This window comes from Colobus angolensis, unplaced genomic scaffold, assembly GCF_000951035.1.
Source record: "Colobus angolensis palliatus isolate OR3802 unplaced genomic scaffold, Cang.pa_1.0 Scaffold225, whole genome shotgun sequence".
Lineage (NCBI taxonomy): Eukaryota > Metazoa > Chordata > Mammalia > Primates > Cercopithecidae > Colobus > Colobus angolensis.
The window spans coordinates 1,768,698-1,787,843 of record NW_012115433.1 but is presented as its reverse complement, the minus strand read 5'-3'; the positions used below and the strand labels follow the sequence as shown (position 1 = coordinate 1,787,843).

Genomic DNA, 19,146 nt, shown 5'->3' with positions numbered 1-19,146 from the left:
CGGGAGGCTGAGGCAGGAGAATGGCGGGAACCCGGGAGGCGGAGCTTGCAGTGAGCTGAGATCCAGCCACTGCACTCCAGCGTGGGGGACAGAGTGAGATCCCGTGTCAAAAAAAAAAAAAAAAAAGGCTTCTTCTCTCTTTTAGTGTCTCTAGCCTTCCCAGAATGACTCTGTTGCTTCACCACTTCAAGTCTGGAATCAAATAAGGGACATACAGACCAGTAGATACTTTTTGAGTGACATCTGTGTTAGAGACACTAAAAGAGAGAAGAAGTTTTTTTGTTGTATTAGTTTCCAAAATACAAAAGTAGTCTTTAAATTTATAATTAATTTTAAATTTGTAATTAAATTTATAATTTAAATTTATAATTAGGAATAAATAAAAAGTAAAAAGATTAAATAAAAAGAATTCTGTGTAAGGCAAGGGTCTGCAAACTTGTGAAGTGTAAGTATTAGTGACTATTAGCCTTTGCAGGGCATACGTTGTCTGCCATATGAAAATGAATAAATATGATTGTTTGCAAATAGTAATTTTTTGATAGTTAACTCAGATTTTAAATTCTATATGGCTTTCATGTATCATGACACAGTTTTCTTGTTTTGAGATGTTCCAGTCATTTAAAAATATAAAACCATCTTTATCTCCTGGGCTGTGCTAAAACAGGCAGGCAGTTGTGTGCCAGTCTCTCATCTAAGGAGCCTAACATGGTAAGGCTAACATTTCAAGTGATCAGCATCCAGTACACTTTCTCTCTTCTAGTATATATCACCTGCTGCTCCTTCTTTCTCAGATGATTCAAAAATTGCATTTATTTCTCACATAACTTAGTCATTCCTCTCGGAGAAATCTTCTAGAGACTATCACCTTCTTAATAGGCATTTCCATAATCCCTCACCTATGTAATAACACTTTTTTTATATTAACAGCTAACTACAAAGAGTTGTACACACACACATCTTTAACATGCATTTAAAAAAATGTAAGATTAGTGTTTCTCTTGCATTTTATATTTGTGTCCGCCCCCCCAAATACCACCAAAATTCATACGTTCACATCCCAAGGTGATGCTATTAGGAGGTGGGACCTCTGGGATTTAATTAGGTTTTGAGTGTGGATCCCTCATGAATGGTATTAGTGCCCTTATAAATGGGACCTCAGAGAGCTCCCTCACCCTTTCTGCTATGAGAGGACACAGGATATGGCTGTGTATGAACCAGAAAGAGGGCCCTCATCAGACACCAAATCTTGACTTTGGACTTCTCAGCCTCCATAACTGTGAGAAATAAATACTTTTTGTTCAAACATCCAGCGCATATTTCTGTTATAGTAGCCCAAATAGACTAAGACAATATTATTAATACACGTGAAAAGTAAATACCAAAGAGTTCTAGTGAAAGTCCAAAAAGCCCATGTTTAAAGAGCACAGATACTACATGAACTCATGGTCATGTATATCCATCACACTGTATAATGTTATCATGCATAAGCCCTTGCTGACCTCATCAACTTCATGAGGTTTTTGTAAATTATTGAGAAATAAATAGCACCTAGAACAGTGACTGACACAAAATAATCACTGTATAAATATGTGCTGTATTACTATTATGCTGTTATTAGAAGCATTATTTCCTGCTAGATTATAAGCAAATGGAAAGTAAAGAGTATGTGTTTCTCATCTTTGTTCCGCTCTGGCACCTAGCTTATTTGTCTTTGGCAAATTCTATTGTTGGATTAAAAAATATGACTATCACAATTAGTGGAGTCTCAAAGTTTCCCTTGCCATTTGTAGCCTTTTCAATAATAAAACAAGTTAATTACTGAATTCATTTAATAAAATCATTGCACTTTATTTTTCTTCCTTAATATAGCTTTGCTTCTGGTTTATAGCCAAATATATACTGGTTAAGTTCAATGATCTTCTTATGGATCTTGCGCCTTTAGCCAATGATGTTAATGTTTCAGGAATTGATCCAAGTTAAATCCTTCTAAAATTCTCCATTCTGTTCTCTTTAATGGTAGCATGACACTGTCAGGGCTGGATAGTGTATGTGTATATGTGTGTGTCTATATACTTAATGTCTTATGTTTAATGTTGATTTTGTTCAAAAGTTCTATGATGGATTGCCATCATTAAGAGTATTTCTTTCTCTGGAGACTCTAGCTGTTTTTTCAGATGAAAGTATATTTTGTAGCTTTCAATATCCGTAGCTTTTCCTTACTTCTTAAACAAAAAAATATGAATATTTTTTCCTAAGTAAATGGGCTTAAATGAGACCATACCTATGGAAAAATAACCCTCATTTATAACTTTTCCCTTACAATAATTTTATGTTAGGTCGGGCACAGTGGCTCACATCTGTAATTCCAGCGCTTTGGGAGGCCATGGTGGGCAGATCATGAGGTCAGGAGTTCGAGATCAGCCTGGTCAACATGGTGAAATACTGTCTTTACTAAAAATACAAAAGTTAACTGGGCACAGTGGCACATGCCTATAATCCCAGCTACTCGGGAGGCTGAAGCAGGAGAATGGCTTAAACCTAGCAGGTAGAGGTTGCAGTGAGCTGAGAGCACACCACTGCACTCCAGCCTGGGCGACAGAGCAAGATGGCATCTCAAAAAAAAAAAAAAAAAGAAGAAGAAGAAAAATTCTCTAAATAAATGTACTACCCAGAACCTTAAACCTGATCTACAACCTTGGATGAGGTATAAGAGCAGGAATAATTCTGTACATTTAAAAATAATGATTCCCCAAGAATTTTTCAAAGTAAAATACATCCTCTTTATTATGAACAACTGCATTCTGTGGTTTCTATTTTCTTATATCTCTGGGTTATGACCAAGAAGCCCTTATATTTCTTCTAGCTTGAGTAAATTTAGACAGGTTTCTTTCTAATTTTAGGCCTCGACCTCTCTTTAGAAAATTTGTCATTGTAAATCTTTTCTCTGCCCTTTTAATATGTAAATCTTTTAAAAATCCTCTTGACACTTTTATTACCAAGGAATATTTTCCTCAAGGACCCCAAAGCCATCTCTATGAAATTTTATCATTAAGGAAGATAGAACCAATACATCCCAGTTTCTGTAAAAGGATAAGAGCCTAACTTCAACAGAAGCCTTGTTCCAAATTGCAAAACTATCCCCTGTCATGATGATACAAGAACATTTACTTTCCTATTGGTTAAAGCCAATTATCAAACACAACTGGCCTATGATCCCCAGCCTCCATCCTAGCTCATAAAAACTCTGCAGTCCTTTGCTTTAGCCAAGTTGAGTTTGGACTGAGTCTGGTTTCTCTCTCCTATTGCAACAGCCTTGAAGGAAGTCTTCCTTAGCTGTTTAACTGTCCTGTGCAATTTTTGCTTTCACAGAAAGTGATTTTGGTAAGTAGATGAGGGCTCTATTTTGAAATTTTTGTGACTCATGAATTTTAGCAAGAACTTATATTTTCTAGAGAAGAAGGTGAGAGAAAGATAATATATAAACAATAAATACTATGTTCTATCTAGGTGCACACTGTTGCTGCATTCATAGAGGTCTATGGGTTATGGGGGAGAAGAGCTCTGGAGGTCTTGCCAGCTCTGTGTATTCTCTGCAGCGGGACTGACACTTTCTTATCTTTCTAACTGTACTAGACTTGAGATTCCTATAACAGGATCCTAACTTTATTAATCTTACAAATCTATAATAGATATATTGTTTTTGAATAAAATAGAGATTTACTGATTTATGAAGAAAAAAATATCTAAGGCCAAACAAATTACCTGAAAAACAGTAAAATAAGTGTAAGCAAATTCAGAATAAGCAAAAGAGATTACTGGTTGTCTCCATGTCCATTTTATACTTTTATGACAGTCATTATCATTATCATTTTAATTATACTTGAACACAGATATTAGGACAGTACATGAACAAACACTTACAGTTTGCAAATATATTATTACCAGTAGATAGAAAGTGCCTGTGTTCCAAAGGTAGGTTGAAACAAATACAATAAATAACTGCAGAAATGATTGGAGCCTAAAACCATAAATTACACAAAGACATGATCAGGAATACAATAATGATATAAATATCAGGAGATATTATTTTCATCATCTAGTAACACAAGTTAACATTGAGGAATGTCATCAGCAAAGTAACCACAGACATCAGGTATTATTTTAAACTGAGCACAGAATTTCTGGCTCTGCCTATCCAGATTCTTATTCATACTTAGTTAACGAGCGTCTTCCTTTCTCTCTTCTGTTCTCCTGTCTGGATCAGCTTTCGCCCCCACAGAAATGTTCCATTTTGATTTCTGCATTAATTAATTTCATACTGCTACAGTAACAAATTACCAACGTCTTAGTGGCTTAAAAACAAATTTATTGCTTTATAGTTTGGGAGGTCAGAAGTCTAAAATCAAGGTGTTGGCAGAGCTTCATTCTTTCTGGAGGCTTCAGGGGAGAATTGTTTCAGTGTCCAAAATTCGCAGTATTCTTGGCTCATAGTCCCCTCCTCCATCTTCAAAGTACATCACTCCAAGCTTGGGTTCTGTTACTGTATCTCTTTTTTATAACACTGACTCATCCTTCTTTCCTCTTTAAGGAGCCTTGACTGCACCCAATTATGTGATCCAGGATAATGTTCCCATTAAGCTCCATAACTTAATCACGTTTCCAAAATTCACTTTACCACATAAGGTAAAACATTCACATATTCCGTGAATATCTTTTTGAGGAGGAGGCATTATTGTGTCTACCACAGCCTCCTACTGTGAACTTAGGTAGTCTGTTTTGCTTTTATAAGCATAAAGCAGAAAACAAGCCTTGGAAAGGACGGCTTTTCTGCCCAGCATCTAAAACCTGGTTTACCTTACAGCTCAGGCCAATTCCCTTACTATGCTGAGGTCAACATTTTCCAGCATGCACTATAGCTATACCCAATGACTTCTAGAGGGTTTCATACGTTGTCTGGGAAGCAGAATTCACATTATGACCTGAAGACAACTTAGCATATGCTTTCCTGGAACCCAACAGTGGCAAATCTTAACTGATCTTGATCAATAAAATGACTTTGTGAGATAGGCTAACAGAGGAGAAATGATGATGAGTGAAGTGGGCAGACCTGAGATTCAGTATTTTCTTTGCCATTTCATGAAGTGTAACCTGAAGGTTAGATAGTCTCTCTAGAGCGGCACTGGAACTCAACATACTTTTTCGACTTTCCCTGTGTCGACAATACCTTATTGCTTCTTTCTTCTCAGGGATGTTTTCTCCCTTCACTACCTGAATCTAGGTTGTCCTGTGTCTTGCTTGGGTCGATATAACGTGGCAGAAATTATGATGTTCCAATTTTGTCTAACAGCCTCAAAAGACCATACAACCTCTGTTCTTACCATTCTTGAAAAAAGCCCAGGTTACCCAAGGGATGATAGGAGGCAGAGGTCCAGGCCCCTTGTTTTCTGGGCAGACAGACAGCCACCTTCATGGAGGCAGAGTCACCATGCTGACCAATAGCTGACGCATGTGTGAACCCACTTAAGACCAGCATAAAAACACCCTACTGAGCCCAGGACAAATTACTGACCCACAAAATCATGAGCTAAGGAAATTAAAGCAGCAGGTTTGGGGATGATTTATTAAGCAATAAGGTAGTTGATACAACCACAGATAGAAAGAGAATGAGAGCTGGTGACCAGCTTTTGTCAGGTGATGGCAGCATATCCTGATAAAATGAACCAAAATAAACTTGAAATGGCCAAATTAAACAGTGGGGGAAAAGTCAGATCTTGACATGGGAATTTCTTTGAACTCAGCAAGAGCTCCAGTTCCTTGACTATTCGAATCTTTGCCTTATCTGTTATGTCCCATCATTACTATGTATCATAGATGTCAGGATCTATCAATTCTCTCTTCTATTGATAATATATGCAATTTCTTCTATTCATCTAAATATAAAACTTTGTTTATTAGCCTTTTTAATAAGTTATTTTTAACTCCTCTTAAAATATCTTAATTCTGAAAGAATAAAACAGTTTGCCTTCTCTGAGTCTTTCTTTACCACAATAACTTAAATTTTTCAGTTTCACCAAGAAATGTCTAAAGCCTTCTTTTCATAATTTAATGTGTGCCCTCCATGGATGTTATCAATGGTCTCTTTAATTTTGATTACCATGCATGTGCATATAACTCCTAGACCTAAGAATGTACTATAGACCTTTTCCTTGAACTACAGACCTATATTCAAGACTTCTTAAACATATTTACCTTGCTATTACAGTGCATCAAACATCACTTGCTCCAAGCTATCCTATACATCTCCATCCCATTCTCAAAGAACAACACAAGTATTCAGCTATTTACATGGACTAGAAACACTGGCTTTGTCTTCAAATTCTCCTTTTAACCTTCCTCATACAATTATTAAATTCTCTCCTACCTACTTCTTATATATCTCTTTCTTGGAATCCTACCCATTGAAATTGACCTAGGAATCAACATACCATGGGAGGGCTAGGGGGAAAGGAAGGACTATTTTACATGATCTGTGACTTGTACTCAGCAAAATAAATTCCATGATGGACTCATTAGAAAACATCTTTGATGTACACATATTCTGAGAATACTGCTATAATAACTATCAAAATTAAAAAAAAAAGTCAAACAAAAGCTGACATACTCTTAAGTGAACAAAATCAACAAAAGTTGAAATAATCCTAAGTGAAAAAAGGCAGTGCCTTTTGATCAGGTCAAATGTGTCAACATGTAAATTAGTATAATTTTCTTCAAAGAATGTTGATTTCTTATTTTCTTTTTTTTATAAAACTCTATGTTCATCTCTACTCTTGACTACTCAAACACAGGTAAATTTATACCTTAATTAGCAGATAATAAGCCTATATACACAAACACACACACATAATGATTAAAACAGTATATACTTACATACATAGTAACAATGATTGAATTAAATGAAAAATATAATCTGAAGTCCAGAAGCTCACCAAATTTTCTCGGCCTTTAAAACTAAAATAATCCAAAATTTATGCCTTATAATGGTCAAATGAGAGCAATGTCTTTGCTCAATTTTAAGAAATATGCATCCTGAGCAGCAGGATTAATTGAATAAAATGTTTGAAAGAAAATAAAAATGAAAGGAAGAAAAATAAATTGGAATTAACCTTGGTTTGATTTTCTCTCACCACATATCAGCAACATTTATGAAATACTAAATGAAATACATATTTGATTGTGGAAGTTAGCCCTCAATATTGCAAGTAATAGGCAAAAGAAACATTTCAATACAAGATAGTAAACTCCAGATAGTCCACATCTGTGCAGCTTGAGTTGAAGGTTGGAAGGACACTGTGCTATCTAACTTAGCGTAGTGAATGGCAGGCAGACGGCATTATTAACGCCTCCACATCTTGCTCTATTGTTTTGACTTCATTCAGCCTTTCATAGGGTATGGATATGAGAATATTTTGAATCTAGCACAGCAAAATTAGCCTTTAAAAGCCTAAATGTCTTAATAGCCTGACAATGTGGACCACCAAAGAAATCACATGTCAGATACTGGATGCATAGTTGTCTTTCATAGGAAATTAATTTTGAAAATGCTCATTTTTTACTCTATAGTAACTCCATAGTAATGTGTTTTATAGAAAAAAATCCATATTTAATCACAACTGAGGACTTATATTGAAAACTGAGGTCCATTGGAGGAGAGACTCCCATATATTAAAGAAAAAAAAATTAAAAAATACTAAAGTACCTAATTTTAAGTTACGATAGCAAATGTAAAAAGAAATAATTCTAGGTAAAACAAAAACTATTGTATTCACTGAAATGTGATAATCTCTATGTTTATACTATGTAAATTTTCAAGTCCTATTTAACTGGTTATAAAAGGTATCACAGAAGCATTCATAAATGGTCAAGAAATAGTATTTGCATTGCTTTAACTGTTTAAGATGAAAATTTCATCATCATTTTTACCTTTAAACTATATAATTAGGTTTATTCTTATAGGAATGATTAAATCATAAGAACTCTATGTCCTTATTTCAGCAATCTTTAGCCTTCAAATTCTGCACATTTTGCCATAGTAATAAATATTTTCTGTATAAGATATTGAAACAATAATAGAATAACCACCAACATTTTTTCACGTTTCTCTATTTATTCTTTTCCAAATATTTATTTTAAAAATGATTGCTTTTGTGTTTTTCTCTTCCTGCTTCTAAAATTATTCTATGCCAAGTATAGCACATTCAAATGCTGCAAAATACAAGGACAATTTTCACAAACTGGAATAAATCTCATTGTACATATAACAGTACATTATTTATGAAAAGGGTATGGACCAAAGCTTTATTATAGTATGGAATAGAGAGAAAATAGATTCAGATGATTATCAAGCATGGTCTGCAGGTAGAAAGCAATCTAATTCCAATAGAAGTTACTCTATCCAGATGGACATTGAAACTTGATTGTCCAAATGTGAAGTAATATTGAGACATTCAGAACCACCAGAACAAGCACATTTATGACTTATAACAAAAATCTTGTCAACATCTGAGCAACGTCTGGTTGTAAATGTTTTCTTATGTAGAGAAGGGACTGGGAGACCAACCAAAAAACTGTTCGTTTTGGTGGACTGCTATCTCAGTAAAATTTTAAAAATATTCTGCGGTGATAAAAGGAGGCCAAATTTATCTCTTTTTTTTTTTTTTTTCAGAATTTCTGGGTTTTAGTCTTCCAACTTGGATTCAAAAATGCATTCTAAATTTCACATACAATGCCACTACTTTCTGGGACACAAAGAATACCGAACTTAGGGGACTCATACATTGTTTTGCAGATCTCTCCGGCTGTGAAACGTCCCTGGAAAAGTTTTATCTAGGGTACAATGTAGGCTCCATGTTTATTTAAATCTTGGTAAGTAGAATTGAAAATCAAAATCCTGTCTTGTTAGGGCCACAAACAGTAAACTTTTAGTTCAGACTGAGGAATCTTAAGAACAAGACTTCCTTGATTCTGGGAAAACAACTCCAAATAAACTCTAGTTACAAAATCGTAAGCAAATCTTTTCTTATGAAATTGAGTATAGAGATACTGTTGGCCTTATGATGGAAAGACACCTGGATTTGGGGGTAAAGGCTGCCTTTGTTGGGCCAGCAGATCACATTCTTTTAAGATGGAAGGTTTTAGGGATGTGAATGAGAGTGATGGATATTCCTTATATAGGTCCTCACAGCTTGCTCTTCCATGGTTAGATTAAGCCCAGAAACTCACACAAATTTTCTCATGAAGTATATACAGTGAAAGTATTCATTTTTAACTTGTTTTGTAGCTCTCATTATCAAAAGTTCTCATTAATTTAACAAAATTGTGATAAATTATTTTAGAATTTCTAAGTATATAATATCATTCTATAATAATTATTTCACCACTTCCTTTCAATTGCTGATATTATTCTGCCTTTTTCCCTTAGTATTAGGTAGATTCTTTTAAGACTAGTTGGAATAATAAAAATGTATAGTTTTGAGTTTAAACAGGAATTTTTTAAAAATATGTATTTAAAAATGAAGAAGTTAGAAGCAGGCTATGAACTAGGTGTGGGGGACATAAAAATAACTTAAGAGGTGAAGCAATGATCACTAAGCTTAGGATTATGTCAAAGGGAAAACAAATAGCCAAGAGCTATCATGACAGGAAGAGGCAAGGAAAGAAACTTAAAATAACTTCAAGGCTAAGAAAGAACAAGAAAAGAGAGAAAGAAGAAGGAAAGAAAGAAAGAAAATGAGAGAGAAAGAAAGAAAGAAAGGACAAGAAAGAAAGAAGGAAAGAAAGAAGAGTAAGAAAGAAAAAAAGAAAGAAAGAGAGAGAGGAAGTGTATTTATAACCAGAAGGTAATAACGTTTTAAATAAATACTGATATTCATTACAATACAGTCCTTTGAAAAGAAGTGAAAGGCTTGAAATGAATTAAAGTTATCACAGACACTTCCATGAATAAGTATTTAAGAGAAATAAGCAAATATTTTAATTTTTTACTCATATTTTATTGAGCTGCACCTAAAATACCTTACAATATGTATCATGTGTAATCCATTCTATTTGCAAAGCACTGTACATATATGTTCCTATTTACCAACAGTAGTTTTGTGAAGGAGCATTAAGAGCCCTCTCATTTATATTACCTCATCTGTTGCCCATATTCCCTTCCTCATTATTCTCCAGTGAAATTGCCCCAGTTCTTCTTTCTGTATTTAGCAGGTTATCTCATAAGTGAAGTCTCTGCACAGGTGGTTACCTCTGTGCTGCTTTCCCTTGTCTACCTGAGAAAAACAGTGTTATGCATCCACTATTCAACTTCTTCCCCAGGGCGTGTTCAAATCCTTGAAAGCCCTGGTAGAACTGACCAGTTGGCTGACAGATGGGGCCTGAGTTCTCTTGGACACTTCTAAAAAGCCTTGGATATTTATTCAATCCTTGTGACCACAGCTAAGTCTATGAAAAAGATCACAATATTTATGGAACTGGGACATCTATATTCCATGATTAGACCAGTTCCCATGACTGAAGGGACACACACACACACACACACACTCCCTTCCTAGAAAAAAAAAAACACATCTTGCTGGTCCAGGCGCTATGCTTCTTCTGTTTACTGTTTAAAGAAATAACAGGAGCGATTTTTTAGACTCAAAAGATGAGTATGGTAAGGGGCATGAAAGCAGAGCACAGGGGAGTCACCAGGCAGGGGGAGGTTTGAAGAACTGGAAAAAACTTTACGTTGCTTTCCAGGAATTACAAGTAGTTTAGTGACCGCTCTAGATTGTTGAGTGAAACTGAGGAATAGTGATATGTATCTGGCAACTACGAGTCTGAAGCACCACAATTTTTTTTTCAATTTTACCTATTTCAAACAGCAAAGTTTCAAATATCTCGTTTTAATACCCATGTATGATCATTAATTCTGATGAGTTAATGATCATAAAAATTTTACAGATCATACTGCTTAAGTTCATGCCTTCTGTTGCTATATACATTATTTAACTTTTAGAATCTAATGGTTCTGCCTCAGAATGGCAAATATATTATCCACATTAAGATAAAACTTAAAAATCAGATCTATTTTCCTCACTAGAAAACTGAAAGCAAGTTTAAGAGATCCCAATTCTAAGCATCTAATAGTTCTTTGCAGTTCATAGAAAGCATATGAACAATGTCTGAGGATAACAGGACAAACCCTGGATTATTCTGGAACCAATAACAGGGTAAGAAGCATAGAAGCTACACATACACTTTGAATTATATATTTCAATACCTTAATAAACCAATTGCTGAGAATAAGAAAATTATGAATTAATGGTAAATTTTCATCTAAAAACTAGATGAATATACAATTGACCCCTGAAAAACGTACGGGTTGGGAGAACCGCCCCTGACACAGCCAAAAATCTGTGTATAACTTTGGATCACTCAAAACTTAACTACTAATATCCTACTGTTGGCCAGAAACCTTACTGATAACACAATTAGCCTATTAACACATATATAGACTAACATCTTCATATATTTTAGGCATTCAATACATAACTATTTTTCTTAAAATTTTCAAGATGTCTAGGCTACATAAGTCATCTGTGAGTATTTTCAAATTGTCACAAATTTCCAAAAAGATTGTAATACAGTTATTGAAAAAATATCCATATATAAGTGGACTCACTCAGTTAAAGTCCATGTTTTTTAAGGATCAACTGTATAACACTATAAGCTTAAACTGCAGTAAAACTCAAATGTATCATTTCCACTATTTTTAGTCAACTCTTACAGAAGTTATTTATTTATGTTTGTTTATTCCAATGCAGATGAGAAAGTAGGATTGTTTGGACACTGGAACATATTAACAGACGATAAAACATTGTAAAATTTTTAAAAATTAGTTTGGAGGTGGAGGGAGCTTTGGAAATAAAACTTAAGTTCCTGTATACGAGTTAATTTTCTACTATCTAGTATCTACTCAGAACTACATGGAGAAGAAGGAGTGTAGGAAGAAAGTAAAAAGTAACATTTGCTAAGCCTAAAGATTTTTTAGCATGAAGAAAACTGAGATTTTGTTTTCATTTATCTCCATGTTGATATTATCTGCTCTCTATAAAAGATACCATACCATAGGTATTTTTAAAAATATTTTTTTTAAAAAAGCACCATACCATAGGTATTTTTAAAAATATTTTTACCTATTTCAAACAGCAAAATTTCAGATATCTCGTCTTAACACCCATGCATCCTATCATGATGAATTAATGAACATAAAAATTGCAGACCACACTGCTTAGGTTCATGCCATCAGTTGCTACACATTATTTTACTTTTAGAATCTAATGGTTCTGCCTCAAATGGTATATATATTCTCCACATTAAGATAAAACTTAAAAATCGGATCTACTTTGCACATTAGAAAGCTGAAAGCAAGTTAGTGCCATCCCCTTTAAGAGTAATAAACTATGATTAACTTCTTAGTCTAAATTATTGTTCATATAAACAGTGTATTTAGGCTCAAAATGATATGGAAAATCATGATAGCATTCAACATCTGATCTGTCTACTGATGTGTATAAAATCCCTGGGTAACTAAATGTTATTTTTTTGACCTTTGATAGCTACTGGGTTTGATTCTACACTTCATAGTAATTCAGGATGAACAAGAATTGTTTCACTACATATGAAGATTTACATTGGCTACTTATGACATAGAAGTAATATGAAATTTTTCACCACTGTTGTTTCTTAAGGTTCTCCTGTACATTGTGTGTGCTTAATTATTCCTAATCTTTGATGTTATATAAGAAAACAAAGAATTAGACAAGTATTTATGTATTAGAAGCCATTTAAGAAAATAAAATATAATTTTAGTTGATAACAATCTCAAGTAAAAATAATAGAGTTTTAACCTCATATTCATTGAAAAAATTGTTAAAATATTTAGCTAACTTCTCATATAATGATTGATGAATAAATATTTAATAATAACCAATTATTGACTTTTATTAGATTCAAAGCATCACTCAGATTTTGGGCAGAAGTAAGGAATCTCTAGTATCAAAACCAAAAATTCTATTAATGTAAATTTTTAAAAATTTGGAATGTTTTTTAATCATAATTTATTAAATAGAAGATTATATATTTTTTAATACCTAAGAGAACTTCATACATGAAATTTGGCTCCACTGAATATCCTGTCTGTGACTTATTGCTGAATTTGTAAAATAATTACCATCTCTAATAATAGTCAGAGTAGATTATATAGTGTTTTTAATGAGACTTATTTCAGTTTGGCCTTTGAATAACTCTTTTATATATTTAACAACATTTTAATTATAACAATAACTAGTGAATATTACATATTATTGAAAAAGCAGTAAATATAAGATCTAGAAATGATACTACTAACATTTTAACATTTTTCTTGTAATCTGTTATTCTGTACAAATATACTTTTCATAAAATGTGACTTTGTAAAAGTTTGGATACTGCCTTTTAATAATTTTTGAATAAAAATTTTCATATCCATTTGCAAAAACAACATCACCACATTACTACAATGATGGATACAAATTTCTTAATATGATAATATCATAAATTATTTACCATTTCTTCAATTGTTCAATATTTTATAATGTTTCCATATTTTCAGTGTCCTAATAGTAGCTTCATGAAATTGTTGAGAAAATAAAATAAAGCCTGTAAGTTACTCAAAAAGAAAAGCCTGCCAGATATTAATTGCTACCTATAAGAATAATAATGATTTGTGATGTTTTTCTATTGTTATAAGTGATAATCAAATTTATCCCTGCAATTTTTTCATGAGTTTCATGTTTTTAGATGACATAATTTTTAACCCAGGTTTTTTATGTCTCCTTTTGTAACAATTTTCTAAAATTTCCAGAAATGATATAAAATTAGAAAATAAGTTTTATATTTCCTTTACTAAATCAAATATTTTATAGTGAATTGAGAATTTTCAAAGATTCGTGCTACCTTCATTATAATATATAAAATACAGGTAGTTGTTCAATAAAAAGTTTCAATTTGCATTAAAAATTCTTGAATGTGAACAGATTGATTTCAGATGACTCTTTGAAATTTTTTAGCAGCTTTGTACCTTACTGAATTCCTTTTATTTTAGACAACAAAACAAAACATTTTACCAACAGTTGGCCTACTCTAGTTATTAAAACTTTTATACACAGATTGTAACCAGCTTAGCTAAAACAGCAGCTGTCCACTGGAAATAATTGCAGAAATGTATTTCTCATTGGCCTGAAATCAAACATATGTTTTCCTATAACAACTAAAATATAACTTTATTTATTGATATGTGCTAATTATTGAAAAGCATTAATTACAAAGTTATACACTGGCTTTTCACACTGACAAAAAATTCATATCTTAGGGATCAATATATTGATATATTTTTAATGTTTCAAATAGTTGATAAACTAAGACTACATTTTGAAATAACAGCTTTTGAGTTATTTTTGATTAAATATTTGTAAAAAGTCATGTCTCTATATTGAAAAGAGAAGAGTCCATTTTCTCCTATAACTGTGTTGAGAACTAATTTAAATATATTATGGAAAATAATCTTTAGTTTAGGCTGTACTGACTTTCTCTTTCACACTCTCTAGAAATTACGATAGGTTTTACAACTTTTCATGCTCTTCTTGTATGAAATATTCAAGTCTCCCAATTACTATAAATTTTAAATGGCAATAATTGTTAATGTAGCAAGTCTTCAACATTTTGGTTTCTACTTGAAATTATATTATTTTCATTCATGGAGAAAATAATAGCATATGTTGTTTGCATCCACAGGCTTTTGGTTGATTTTAGGGTTTCATTAGTGGAACAGTCAAGGCAGAAACATATTCGTCTCACCAAATAGGTCTTTAAAACAGCACATTGCCAGTTTGCTTTATTTTTATAGTGCTATAGATAACGGCTGTGAGTTTCTTAAAGAATAGAATTGATGGGTATTATTACAAATGTAACTCAAGGTTCCCTAAGAGTCTGACACCTAAAAATAAATGCATAGCTTATCTTACTAAAATTAAAATAGTAATGATCCCATATGGCCATTCGTTTTGTCTAGTGCATTCTCCCATCAAACAGATAGGACATCTCAGTAATCTGTGGTAAGAGATAAATACAGAAAACATTACCTTCTGTATAGTAATGATTCCTTCCTGTGTTTCTTTGTCAACAGAAATCTTAAAAATGCCCAATCCATCACCATCCACAATTCTGTACTCCATTTCAGCATTAGCTCCAATATCTGCATCGGCAGCTTTAATTCTGGCCACAACTGAGGCTACAGGTAATGACTCTGGGACGTTATATTGATAAGACCCTGTGAAATTCAAAACAAGAAATGAACACATTATACCAAGACAACAAATAAAAACTTAACTATTGGGTTATTTTGACCTCATCTTAGCATAACTTCTTTTTATTTTTTGATAAAAATATGCTAAGATAATGGAAAACAAAAGATGTTTCATATAGCCTTAAGAAATTTGATGGGAATGATTAGTTAATAATCACTGTGATAGCAGAAATAGATGGTGAGGAAAAGCAAGAGAAGAATCTCTAATTCCTGTATTTCTGGTGGTGAGAAATATCCTACACTGAAAAATAAAAATAAATCTAAAGTAATTATAATTGATATATAATTATTAAATGTAATTCAATATAATAATTACAATAATGTGTAAAACACTAAGAAATAAAAATAGAATAGATTGGGCTTCCAATGGGCAAATGCAAGCCTAAATCGTTTTCATAACTTAATGTTGGAATTTTCTTAGCATCTTTTACCAAGAGAGTTTCAGAAAACTGGGTAAGAAAACTGGATAAGAAAGGATAAGAATGATTTGTGTGGGTCGTATGTAGAACTGATTTGGGCCACAATGGTCCAGGAGCCTAGGCAGTATTAGTCGAACAGAAAAAAAAAAAGCCAGTAAAAGAGAAAAACATAACTTTTAAAAATTTCTAATCATTTACTTTTTCCTGCCTCCTTCATCTTTTTCCGTTTCCTTTGGTTGTTAAATTTTGTTGCATTTGTCCTGTCTTGGGAAGGGAGAAGAAAGGATTCTCTCTGAGAAGCATATAGAAAGGAAAATGTGTCTGTATGATGGAAATATGTATTAGACTGAGATTTGTTTGCAATTTTCTAGATTTTGTGAATAGTTACTGTTTGTTTTTAAAATGATTATAACATATGCTATTACTTTTGAGTGACCCCTTTTACACATCTCGAAGTGTCCTTTGTAAAATTCAAAAATGTCAAGGTTAAACTAGTGATTCAATGGTAGAGAAAAATCCCAGTAAAAATGAGTAACAATGATATATCCTTGGCTTTTTTTACTTTAATAAGTTTGAGGGCAATCTATAATGGCCTAGAAAACCTATATCTTACTAAAATTCTACATAATTTTATCAATCTAGGCTTAAACAAAAGGAAAGCAGTTCATTTCATTATAAGCCCAAAATAACTGCATTATTTCCTTTTATAATTCTAAAAGTCCCTCCTTCTCCACGATAAGCCATCAAGATCACAATTAAGAATAGGGTTATTTAAAGAAAATAATGCTAAACTTGGGGTCACTTTTTTATATTACCAGGAGATATCATTTCTTGTATAATATAAATATTAAAACTATATAAGATAAAGATGAAAATTTTAAAGAGGCAGTCACTGAAGGAAAAAACAGTGACACTCGTATTTGCTCAGACAGCTTCCTTTTTTGATACAATTCACTTCTAAATTCTGTTGGTAGGGAGTTTAGTTCCCATTTCTACTGGAAAAGCATTTTAGAGACATTGTACAGACATTGTAATCTGTACAATCTCTTTATTTTCTTGAGCATTCTAAAGAAATAATACATACACTTAGGGAAAAAAGGGAACTAAAAAGAGAGTGAGATGAAACGTTTTTTCAAACAGCACACCTCTACCTACAGAATTTATTTTTCTTTTTTCTTGGTTAAGTCAAAAGCCCCTTTGGTCAAATAAGTGGAATTGAGGGCATTTGGTTTTTCAGTTCTTTAGATTGGTTTTTAAAACACTGAATGTTTGCACAAGAAAGATGTGAGGGAACTACTAATGGAATGTTCAGTATGTACAAACTGGCTTTAAAAAGTGTGAAATGAAAAACTGGAAATGTTTATTACTCTTTTTTAATTTTCAAAAATAAATCAATATTTTAGTGCATGGAATGAATAAAATATATTTGAATATGATTAACTGGCAACAACTTGATAATTTACAAAATATAAAAAGTAATTCTTAGAAAAAACACTAATACATAAACACAATTAGTAATTGTCTAGTATTGAAAATGTGAATGAAAGAAAAATCTTACTATATTTAAGATATGGTAGTCAAAATTTGCATAACTTAGAAGTAATACAAATATATGATGGCTTCTATTTCTTCTCAATACCCTTATAATCCACATTGCTGAATCAAAATTATGTCTCTAATGAAATGTGAATTTGGAAGAATGAAGTAAGATAATTATTTGCTTTAGAAATATTTGAAAAAAGTCATTTTAAAGACGTATTTTATACTGTCAGGAAAAATTATTACACTTGTATCACTTAAGAAAACAACTTACTTCGAGGAAAGCGAGGTGGGTTATCGTTGACGTCCGTTAGGGTCACAGTGACTGATGTAGTTCCTGACAGTCCTCCATTTTGACCAACCATATCCTTTGCCTGAATAACAAGCAAATACTGGTCTTTAGCCTCTCTATCCATGTTTGGAAGGGCAGTCTTGATGACTCCTGTAAAATTTCAAATCCCAGTAAAACCCATCATGAATCACTGCATTTATACTAACAAAGAATACTGATACAAGTAGTAAGTCGCTCTTGAGTTGTTGCCTTTTGTTGTTTCGTTTGTTTACTTTAAGTAATTTTACTTTTTATTAAAGACCAAAGGAATAGGATAGTTTTACACAATGTTACAAAACAGAGAAAACATTATTAATGTTGTTTCCTCAATACTGAATAAAGGGGATTATCTTTAGGTTTCAGGGAAAAGTGGTTAAGAAAATAACAATTTATAAATAAATAAAATGGCCTTTTACCTAGAATAATGGACAATCACCTGTAAAAGTACACAGCAATGAACTTGTCCTTTCCTTCCATCTCAACAGCTTATAAAAATGTATAACCACTTATCAGTTTTCAAGTTAAATAATATTCTTACTATCCTTAGCAACAATACTTTTGTTTAAATCTGAGCACATTAGCTCTCAAACACAAACATATACATACATCAGCAACAGATCTGTGTTTTAAGCATTCAAATTACACTTATTTGAGAAGTCCAGGTTGCTTATTTATGTTTTGATATTACTCATTTATTCTCATACACGAACTGTAGTTGGATGTTATTGTCATGGTAATCCAGGCTCACTTTACATAACACTTTCAATGAATCCTTATGCGTGTCTATATATTTTATAATTGATCTTTGAAATATTAGAATAAAAATGAAAAAAAATCATGTACAAATTAGGTCCAGGTGGTAAATATCTAATACATATTCTTCTTAGAGCCATAATGATTTTATGGATTTTTCATGTTTGCTCTTCAATACTTCTATTAACTCTAATTTATAACAAAGCAAATATTGACTTCCCTAATACTGTCACCAAACATAAACAATCTTTGTGTGAGAGTTCTGGGACATATCTCCACCTTTTCCTTTTCTGTTTTGTTTGTTTGTTTGTTATTTTTTTGCTGTTAATCATCTTTATTTCTGTAACTCTTTTTTTAAAACTTGAGCATTACTTATTTTGAACATGACCAACACATATTTCATTGATATGAAAAATATTAATAAAACGAGTTATTTTTAGAAAAGAAGTCCCACTTACTTTTATGTTTTTTTAAAAAATTTGATTCATCTCTCATTTTTCCTTCTAATATCAATATGTGTGTTATCGTCTGTGCATATTTATTGTGATGGAGAGAAGTCTATAACCCCTCAACTAATCAGTAAAGGAAACACTGCAGCCTCATCCTCTCATGGGTTTGCTTAGTGGAATTATTTTTGAAAGGAAATATAGCATCGTTAAGAT

General features: G+C 32.5%; 1 protein-coding gene across 2 annotated transcripts in view; it reads right to left on the bottom strand.

Moving 5' to 3' along the window:
* The window catches only part of CDH7 (cadherin 7, type 2), a 138,762-nt gene that overhangs the window by 43,140 nt on the left and 76,476 nt on the right, over positions 1–19,146 (bottom strand). For both annotated transcript variants that reach the window (XM_011944072.1, XM_011944071.1), the window contains exons 5-6: positions 17,675–17,842; positions 15,219–15,406 (exon numbers count right to left, since the gene is read on the bottom strand). In XM_011944072.1, coding sequence (XP_011799462.1) covers positions 15,219–15,406; positions 17,675–17,842 — 356 coding nt within the window. The remainder of the gene's footprint in view (positions 1–15,218; positions 15,407–17,674; positions 17,843–19,146) is intronic.